This window comes from Geotrypetes seraphini, chromosome 13 (genome assembly GCF_902459505.1).
Source record: "Geotrypetes seraphini chromosome 13, aGeoSer1.1, whole genome shotgun sequence".
NCBI lineage: Eukaryota > Metazoa > Chordata > Amphibia > Gymnophiona > Dermophiidae > Geotrypetes > Geotrypetes seraphini.
Window position 1 is genome coordinate 23,180,078 of NC_047096.1, and position 10,861 is coordinate 23,190,938.

General features: G+C 44.2%; 1 protein-coding gene across 3 annotated transcripts in view; it reads left to right on the forward strand.

Moving 5' to 3' along the window:
- The first annotated feature begins 4,978 nt into the window (after positions 1–4,978).
- Positions 4,979–10,861, forward strand: part of SLC37A4 (solute carrier family 37 member 4) — a 28,885-nt gene continuing 23,002 nt past the window's right edge. The window contains exons 1-2 of one of the 3 annotated variants that reach the window (XM_033918423.1): positions 4,979–5,196; positions 7,078–7,512. In XM_033918423.1, the coding sequence (XP_033774314.1) occupies positions 7,365–7,512 (148 nt within the window). In that variant the 5' untranslated portion in view covers positions 4,979–5,196; positions 7,078–7,364. The remainder of the gene's footprint in view (positions 5,197–7,077; positions 7,513–10,861) is intronic. The other 2 variants (XM_033918424.1, XM_033918425.1) reach the window with 2 other exon arrangements.

The window sequence follows — 10,861 nt, forward strand, 5'->3', positions numbered from 1 at the left end:
ACTGCACTGGCATCGGGAGGAATTCTCTCAGCATATTAAGGAAAGAGGCTCCTGCGAGCCCAGATTAGGCTTTGCTAGAGTAACCATATGGATCCAGAAAAAGGAGGATGGATTGAAACATCCGGGTTTTACTTCCATTGCTTTCAAAGGAAGTAAAACCCAGATGTCGCAATCCATCCTTGTTTTTCTGGAGCCATATGGTAACTCTAGGCTTTGCAGTTCTCTCAGCACAAAGTTTCTAACGTCTAGTCAGCAGCTTTTGATACTAGGTCTCGGCACTTGTAAATTGCTGGGGGGGGGGGTTTGTGGGGTCTAGGTTGATGTAATTCCCCCTCCCACCCAGAATAGAATAAAAAGTCAGGGATTACAGGACTGGTTGTGTGTATTCCTTCTTGCCTTTAAAATAGTAATACAAAGTTCATAAGTTAATGAATTTTACTATTTCACTTAGTGTCATTAAGATCCTTTTCTTTTTATATATTTTCCATGGAGATATTAATGTGTAAAGATTGAGTGCTTCAGCTCTCTTTTTGTCAAACTCTGAACTTTAATGCGGTGGTGCACTTCTGTGCTGACCTCTTCATCAGAATGCCAAGCAGAGCAGCATCACACAGATGCCTACCAAGTGTGGATATAGTCTGAACAGCTGAGGAGTGGGCTCAGATTACAGCTTGTCATTCTAAAAATAGTAGTAAAACATAAGAAATTAAATAAGGAAGAAACTGAAAAACATCCATTATATACTGTTTATGGATTGTCTAGTTCTTTTCTGTATTACATGTAAAATTATCTGTCTTTTCTTAGATTCTGGACATTGTTAATAATGTGGGCTTACAATCTAAGGCAGCATATTGCAAACGGTGTGCCGCCCGGGATTCCAGGTGTGCCGTGAGAAGCCAGGGAAGAAGAGAGGCACCTGTGCTGGCTGACTGCCTACAGGACGTGCCTCTCCTTTCCGCGTGTCTTACCTATCAGCACCCCTATTGGCGGCTCGGGGCCCTGTCTGGAGGGCTTTCGCGCATGTGCGGATGTCAACGTGATGATGTCATGCGCATCGACATCCACACACTTCCAGATGCCTCGAGCTGTGGCCACCACATTTAATGTGCCGTGGCTTGGCAAAGTTTGTGAGATACTGATCTAAGGTATTTTTTTGTACATGAGGCAATAGAGGGGGAGCATGTGTGGTACAGCAGTTAAAGTTACAGCCTCAGTACCCTAAGGTAGTGGGTTCAAGCCCACATTGTTCCTTGTGACCCTGGGCAAGTCACTTAATCACCCCATTGCCCCAGGTACATTAGATAGATTGTGAGCCCACTGGGAGAGACAGGGAAAAATGCTTGAGTACCTGAATAAATTAATGTAAACCATTCTGAGCTCCCCTGGAAGAACAGTATAGAAAATTGAATAAATAAATAAGTGACTTGCCCAGGGTCACAGAGAGCAGCATTGGAAATTGAACCCAATTCCCCATTAAGCTACTCCTCCCCTCCTAGCGTGGATTACAGTTCAGTTCACAGCACTAACCACTAAGCTAACCCTCTGCTCTGCATGGACATCTATAAACAGATTAAATTGGCATAGAAGTACATTTGCCATGTTTTGTAAAGTGCCGACAAGGACTCTAAAGAACAAAATGTGAAGGAAAATAATTGCCAAGAGTTGATGAGAGAAATGCAGATTGGTTGATGAATAAGCGACATGGCTCTGTGGATGGCTAGAACGGGTTTATCCTTCTGTCCACAGAGAGCCACTGTGACATGTAGGTAACCTCGTTATTTTACTCAGGTTCAAGATGAGATTAATGCTGATATTGCACTTTAATATTCTGAACACCTACATTACAGCCTCAAGACAGGGGCTATGAAACGTTTAGCAGTGCTTCCACTGAAAGCCTCATTGCCTTGCCTGACTGCCGGCAGTGTGGCTGGAACTAGTTACATGTGGGCAGCCTGCTTTTCTTGTGCATGAAGCAGGATTGAGGCACTGGCCAGGGGAACACGAAGATTGTTCCTTAGGATACAGGGTTATCTAAACTCCCTACTTCAGGTGTGAGGATACATTGCTTGAAAGGAATGACGGTGGTTGTGAGTATTGTCTGTCTTTCTGTGTATGTTCACTGGCAGCGCTGTTACTTTCCATTCCTTTGGCTCCCTGTTCTAAAAGCTAACATGAAGAGGCTTTGGTACTAAAATCCCAGTTCCCAACGAGTCTGCATGTGCCAAACACATTGAAAGCCTCAAATGGAGAAGCTGAATTTGGACACAAGCAAATAACGACTAGCTTTACCTTACCCGTAGATGATGGCAGATTAAGACTAGGAAGGTGCAGAGAGTTTTGACTGCATGCTCTGTGCACACCTGTAACTTTCTTACCAAGTGCTGTGTTGAGCTAAGGCCCGTATTCTATAAATGGTGCCTAACTTAAGTGGCAAAGCCGTTTAAAACCAGAAGTGTAGGCACCTACAAAACCAGAGCCTAGATCGCGTTTAAGGGGGCGCCTTAGAATGCCTAAGGTTGAAGTAGGTGTGACTAACACCGCAAATGACCTTAGATGCATCCGTAGATGCGATTCATATCAAACATGGGCACCGGAAATGTAGGCCTCAAAAACCCTGGCCTACATTTCCAGCATCTATGTTTGAGGTAGCCCTGATTCTGCAAATGGTGCCGCTGCATGATTGACACATGATCGGTGGCCATTTTGTAGGCGGCTGCCGATACCGGCGCCATTTGTAGAAGCTGGCCCTTAATGCTTGCTTTCTATCCATTTGCCCTTTTAGGGATCCTCTGTGTACATCTCCACGCTTTTGAATTCATCACCGTTTTTGTCTTTACATTTTCTCAGAGAGGACATTTCTGACATCCACCACCTTTTCCATGGGGAAAAAAAAAGTTTCCTACTGTTCCTCTTGCCTCCCTGTAGGTTCATATCATGTCCTCTAGCTCTACAGCAGGGATGTCAAAGTTCCTCCTCGAGGGCTACAATCCAGTTGGGTTTTCAGTATTTCCTCAATTAATATGCATAAGATCTATTAGCATACAATGAAAGCAGTGCATGCAAATAGATCTCATGCATATTCGTTGTGGGAATCCTGAAAACCTGACTGGATTGCGGCCCTTGAGGAGGGACTTTGACACCCCTTACAGCACCCTTTGCTTTGGAGCTGCCGCACAAGAAGTGAATATGTTCCAATCTCCACTTTTTTATCACATCCATTCTGAATATCTCCTGTCTCCCTGATATCCAATCCTTAGGTTTATAATCCAGGTCTTCTCCTAAATTAGGGGCTCGACTCGCTTAGCATAAAGAAGTGAGATGAAAACCAAAGCTAAATTAAAAGATCTGTTAATCGATATAGCAAGAGCACATTTCTAAATCCTCAGTAAGGTTACTCATGTATTGACTGGTGAAAAAGTAATGTTTCTAAAGACTTTCTAAAAGTGTAAAGAGAGAAAGTACTGTAGTTCCTTCTAATCTCATCAGGAAGTTAATTCCAAATTGAAGTAAAGATGTATATAAAAGAAAGGGAAACATAACCTAATACTTTAGTTCCTTTTTAAGTGAAGGAAAAGAGAGTTTAAACACATTTTTAACATGAGTACAAAATGTATAGCAGAGCATAGAACAGTTCAGGCGTGTGCTCACTTCATCATGTAAGTTAGTGGATTCTGAGCAATAATGGTTAAGCTTCAAGTTTTCAAAGTGCCTCATACACTCCATTTAATCCTGCAGCTTCATTCTCTTCTCTGTGCTTTCAGTAATTCTGTTGTGTGTGAGACTGAAATGTAGCTGTGGAGCCAGAGTGAGTCACTCTGCTTTACCCACACCTCTCGCATGCCCTCCTACTTTCCTGTTCCAGATTTATTCCCAGAATTCAGAGCTGATTGGAGAATTACTGGGGTGTAGCTTTGGGCTTCTCGTCGCCTGGCTTAATGCACAAACTGTCATATTCTGTCTTGCCACAGGATGAAGAGTTTATAACCACAAGAGTTCACCAGATTAATCATTTTCCAAATAAACAGGTGTAAGTGCAAGATGGATAAATAGACTGAGCGAGGCTCCCGAGTCAGCAAAATATTGCAATCCCTGGACAAGACTGCTGCCTGACTGGGAGGAGTTCTAGGATTTCAAGCCTGCAGAACTCCAGTGGACACTGTCGATGCTTCTCTGCACAACTGTTTACTGTTCAGAGTCTGCTGTACTCTGAGGCTTGGCCCTTGACACAAGTATACACTGACTATTTTGATACCATAGCGGGGAAGGGATATGGCTATTACCGAACGGTCATCTTCACAGCAATGTTTGTTTGGGAACATCAGAATACTTATTGATTTGTTGAATAACGAATACCACCCAAAATTCCGCGTGTATCGCAAGATAGTAGCCCCAAATCCCTAAGCATAACAAAATCTCCTGCAGTCAACCTTGAAAAGAAGCCCAAACGTCAACTTTGTAGAGGTCTACAGTTGTACAGGTGCAATAATTAATAGTAGTAGTAGCAGCAGCAAAACTTGGCTCCTCCTTGTGAATGAGGAAAACGCGTACAGTGGAGCTGTGCCTTGCACCAAGCCATCGAAGAAGCTACTCACGTTCCCGATGGCAAAGAAGAGCGAATATCTAGATCTGATCTACAGTGGAAGGAGAGTAATTTGAGCTTTCTTTGCCAAACGGCAATGCTTAGAAAAAGGGGAGTGCTTGGCTTGTGCTATTGAGGATTGAGTAAAGAGAGACAGAAAGCATAAAAAGTGCCATGCTGGGTCAGCCCAATAATCTAGCAAACGCAACCCTGTATCAGTAGCGTGGAATAGTGCTACTCCTCGGGTTTTTAGCCAGACACTAGTGACCCTGGATTGGCCACCGTGTGAACGGGCTACTGGGCTTGATGTACCATTGGTCTGACCCAGTAAGGCTATCCATATCTTAACCCTCCCCCCGTGGGGTTTTTTTTTGACCACAGCAGAACCGAACAACTCACCAATCTAAACGACAAGACCTGCATTTATGGGCGTGACCTCAGGGCCCTCTAAGGTAAAGCGTCCCGAAGGTGAAATTGACGTTCCACAGAACCAATTAGCGCTCACCACTTACTGCGGCCTTTGAGGCGTGGCAGTTTTCCGATCCAACCAGGACGTGCATGTACGCAGGCGGAAGTCGTTGAGCCGGTCGCCGAGCAATATCGCAGGCGCTGTGAAGGTGAGGAATTTTAGCTGTAGGGGATATGGTTACTTTCGTTCTTGTGTGCCTAGGACCTATGTGATAGCTGAATCAAAGCCAGGTTTTCCAGGAGGGGCTTATCTAGGGTCTTGCAGCTTTTGGATTTATTAGGGAACTTAAATTAATTTATTTATGGAAGCTTGATATACTGTATTTCTACAACTAAATTGGATGACACAGCGTCGCAGCATGTCTGCGCTAATACTAGCTTCAGAGCACCCTTTACCCAGCCCCTACCCCTGAGCAACACCTTCTGGGCTGTAGTATGAGTATTCTATAAATGGCGCCTTAAGTTAGGCGTCTAACTTAAGTGGCAAAGCTGTTTAAAACCAGAAGGGTTTATAGACAATAACGCGGAAGACAAAGGCGTGCGCCTCCGTCTTGCGCTTAGTTGTTGGCTCGCGCCGAAGGAAAAGACTGTTTTTAGGGGCTGCGACGGTGGGTTTTGTTGGGGAGCCCCCCCCCCCACTTTACTTAATACAGATCGCGGCAGCGTTGTGGGGGGCTTGGGGGGTTGTAACCCCCCACATTTTAGTGGAAACGTAACTTTTTCCCTAAAAACAGGGAAAAAGTTAAGTTTTCAGTAAAATGAGGGGGTTACAACCCCCCACAACGCCCCCCACAACGTGGCACGATCTGTATAAAGTAAAGTGGGGGGTTCCACCCACACCCCCCGTCGTAGCCCCTAAAAACAGTCTTTTTCTTCGGCGCGCGCCTCCGCAATGCACTCAGTTGTCTGCTCGCGCCTTTATCCCGGCGCGCTTTTGACCTGACACCAACCAGAAGTGTAGGCACCTACAAAACCGGAGCCTAGATCGCGTTTATGGGGGTGCCTTAGAACGCCTAAGGTTGAAGTAGGCGTGGCTAACACTGGAAATGACCTTAGGCGCTTTCATAGATGCGATTCACATCAAACATGAGCACCGGAAATGTAGGCCTCAAAAACCCTGGCCTACATTTCCAGCGTCTATGCTTGAGGTAGCCCTGATTCTGCAAATGGTGCCGCTGCGTGATTGACACATGATCGGTGGCCATTTTGTAGGCGGCTGCCGATACTGGCGCCATTTGTAGAAGCTGGCCCTTAATGCTTGCTTCCTATCCATTTGCCCTTTTAGGGATCCTCTGTGTACATCTCCACGCTTTTGAATTCATCACCGTTTTTGTCTTTACATTTTCTCAGAGAGGACATTTCTGACATCCACCGCCTTTTCCAGGGAAAAAAAAAAGTTTCCTGCTGTTCCTCTTGCCTCCCTGTAGCTTCATAACATATCCTCTAGCTCTACAGCAGAGGTGTCAAAGTCCCTCCTCGAGGGCACAATCCAATCGGGTTTTCAGGATTTCCCCAATGAATATGCATGAGATCTATTAGCATACAATGAAAGCTCATTCCAAATTGAAGTAAAGATGTATATAAAAGAAAGGGAAACATAACCCAATACTTTAGTTCCTTTTTAAGTGAAGGAAAAGAGAGTTCAAACAAATTTTTAACATGATTACAAAACATATAGCAGAGCATAGAAAAGTTCAGGCATATGCTCACTTCATCATGTAAGCTGGTGGATTCTGAGCAATAATGGTTAAGCTTCAAGTTTTCAAAGTGCCTCATACACTCCATTTAATCCTGCAGCTTCATTCTCTTCTCTGTGCTTTCAGTAATTCTGTTGTGTGTGAGACTGAAATGTAGCTGTGGAGCCAGAGTGAGTCACTCTGCTTTACCCACACCTCTCGCATGCCCTCCTACTTTCCTGTTCCAGATTTATTCCCAGAATTCAGAGCTGATTGGAGAATTACTGGGGTGTAGCTTTGGGCTTCTCGTCGCCTGGCTTAATGCACAAACTGTCATATTCTGTCTTGCCACAGGATGAAGAGTTTATAATCACAAGAGTTCACCAGATTAATCATTTTCCAAATAAACAGGTGTAAGTGCAAGATGGATAAATAGACTGAGCGAGGCTCCCGAGTCAGCAAAATATTGCAATCCCTGGACAAGACTGCTGCCTGACTGGGAGGAGTTCTAGGATTTCAAGCCTGCAGAACTCCAGTGGACACTCTGTCGATGTTTCTCTGCACAACTGTTTACTGTTCAGAGTCTGCTGTACTCTGAGGCTTGGCCCTTGACACAAGTATACACTGACTATTTTGATACCATGGCGGAGAAGGGATATGGCTATTACCGAACGGTCATCTTCACAGCAATGTTTGTTGGATACACGCTTTATTACTTCAACAGAAAAACATTCTCATTTGTCATGCCATCTATTATAAAAGAAATTGAAATGGACAAAGATGATTTAGGTAAGAATGATTGAGCTGTGTATATGCTTTGCAGATTGGTGTAGGAAGCAATGGTTTGTATGCTCTGTGGATCACTGTGCAGGGGTCAGTGATCTCTCTGATCCTCTACTTAGGTTTGATGTTTCAATCTGGCTAGCACTCCGATGTAGTGCATAGTGCCATGTAGAGTTTCAGTGTAAGAAAACGGCCTGAAATCTAAATTTAGCTTTGTTTCAGCCAAAATGTCAGCACATTTATAGCTGAAATAAAAACTACCGCCCCATCCCCCACCTGAAAAGGAATGGGCTTGACCCCTCCCTCTTTTTCCTACCTACCCCATAGGCCCTTCAGACCTACAGTACAGTCCTTGGTGGTCTAGTGGCTAGTCGGGCAAGAGCAAGCCCCAGTCACTCCTGTCCATGCCGTCTCGGTCATTAAAATGGCTGCTGTGAACCTTGGCAGTAATCTTGCGAGACCGCCACTTGAGGTTGCAGCAGCCATTGTGAGGCAGGAGCAATCGGTCACTCCCCAACCATACCAATAAACCACCAGGGTAGATTGGGGGAGGGGGGGTGAGAAGAAGGGAGGAGAGGCTGTTACTGTTTGGGGAAGGGGACAAAATTGCTAAAGTTCAGGAATGAGGCCAGTTTTGGGTTCATCTGACACTGGGAATATCCCCCCAAATTTCAGTCACCCTCTAGTGCAGGGGTAGGGAACTCCGGTCCTCGAGAGCCGTATTCCAGTCGGGTTCTCAGGATTTCCCCAATGACTATACATGAGATCTATTTGCATGCACTGCTTTCAATGCATATTCATTGGGGAAATCCTGAAAACCCGATTGGAATATGGCTCTTGAGGACTGGAGTTCCCTACCCCTGCTCTAGTGCCATGATATCAGTATAGATGCACAGAGCAAAGGATTCCTGTGTTTCTATAATGTGGAATAGTGCTTCTCAACCCTCTCAGTTATCCAAGTTGGGTTTTCAAGTGTACCACAACAAATGTGCATGAAATAGATTGTCATTCGGTAGGTCTTCAGTATATTCAAGTGTATATCATGAATATTGATAGTGGGAATCCTGAAAACCTGGTTTGCTATAGGTGCCTCTAGTTTAGACCCTTAGTCTTCCAGTCCTCAAATGCAGCCAATAGATCTGGTTTTCAGACTACCCCATAATGAATATGCATGAGTGGAGGACTATGGGAGACAGCCCAGTTATCTCCAGTGGTCAGTGGCGAACCCGGAAATTCAATGCTGGGCTGTATCAAACAACCGGCATTTAATTAATTAATTTTTTTTGGGGGGGAGGGGGTTATTGGCTGTTAAGAACAGCCAGCCAGCTGATGAATACTGGCTTAACCAGCTATAAGTTATAGCAGACAAAGATAGATTTGTTATTTATGCGGGTCTGTCTGTCTGTTCAGCTTAACTGGTCAGCCAGTGGATATTGAGCAGCTTTCATGCTGAGTATTTCGCACTTAGCCAGCTATGTACCTGGCTGGGAGCCATTGCTGGCCATTAAACAGTGCTGAATATTATTTTTTTTTTTTGGTATTCATATCCACTTATAGCCTAAGTGGTTTACATTCAGGTACTTGAGCATTTTTTCCTTATCTATCCTGGTGGACTCGCACTCTTATCTAATGCACCTGGGGCAATGGGGACTTAAGTGACTTGCCCACACAAGGTGCAGTGTGGGATTTGAACCCACAACCTCGGACACAGTGCTGCAAATGCCACTGATGCACTTCAGAGTTCTGTGGAATGGTACCTGGCTAGCCTTTTACTGCCCCAAAGTAGGTGGAGTAGGTGCTGCCATGACTTGAAGAGGTTGTTCTTGCAATCCTGCCATTACGTGGACTTTCCCAGCTGCTCCCAGGGCATGCTGCTGGCCAAACAATAACTGTGTATCAGTGACACCTGAGATAGAAAAGAATTGAGCAGAACTGATCACTTACATCGGAAATGTAGGTCATGGAGGGTTCATCAGCATGCACATAACATACCTGCGTGCACACGCTTGTTCGTGTGGTACACAGTACTGATGTGACATTAGTGGTCAGTGAGTTAAGAGTTAGAGGAGGGTCTTAATATTCTTTGTTTTGTTGTGGAGGTTTAATTATGGGGAGAAGGGATGTGCGAGAGACAGTGGTCTGTGTATGGGACATGAGGATGACATGATGTTGGAAGTAGTAATAGGGGATGGACATGTAAGCTTCAGGAGTATGTGATTCATCAGGGTAGTAGGAGCAGAATAGAGATAAGCAGCCTAGTTAAGTACTGTGGGATTGGTAACGAGGAGGTGCGCGGGCAAGGCCGTCCCAATCATTAACGCCAGAGTAGGCAGAAAACAAAATAGCAACAGAATAAGAAGTCCTAACAGACACACAAATTCAGATAACCAGCAGTGCATACTCGTACCTGCAAAGCAAAACTTAATATTTAAAGTACAGTGTTCAATTAGGGGCTCCTTTTACTGAGAAGTGCTGGTGATTGGCGTGCACCTGATGCTAGGATGGCCCTTTATTCCTATGAGCGTCTTGGCATTTGATTTTATTGGTTGTTGGCACACCTTAGTAAAAGGGACCATATGTGTTTTTATAGAATTGTTAGGTGATTGACTGTAGAGTTCAAATATCGAAATATTTGAGGGGGGCGCATTGGTCTAAGGGCTCCTTTTACGAAGGTGCGCTAGGGTTTTTAGCGCACACACAAAATTACCGCGCGCTGTAGCGCGTGGTAGCCAAAAATCTACCGCCTCCTAGCTAGCGCACTCAGGAATTTAACGCGCGCTATTGCGTGTGTTAAGGCCCTAGCACGCCTTTGTAAAAGGAGCCCTAAGTGTCCAAGATTTGAGGGTGAAGATTTGCCTAGACTGCCCAGTTTATGTTTTGTATAAAAAAAGAAATCAATATAAAAGATATCCAATAATAATAGGAAAACCTCAAAGACAATTTAAAAATTAAAACAAAACAACACATCACATCACATTTATCTTAAAAAGAAACTACCTTCCTTAAAATAAATCTAATATTAAATCTGAATGTACCCTAGCCATCATAATCTCTGGAGTCATATTGCAGAGTCAAATCTTCTCAATAAATATGAATGATTTCAGATATGGACACAGCATTCGCAAACACTTCACAGAAGAAAAAGGTTTTTAACCTTGTTTTAATTGCCTGCATGGTTGCCTCCAATCTAATATGTGGTAGAAGATTCCACAATTGTGGACCAACGAATAAAAAGCTTTATTTCTTGTTGATTCCCACTTTGCCCTATTGGCCAAGGGGAGAACCAACCTATTATCCTGCATTGATCTTAATATTCTCATTGGCATATAACGGATTATAAGAGAATGTAAATACT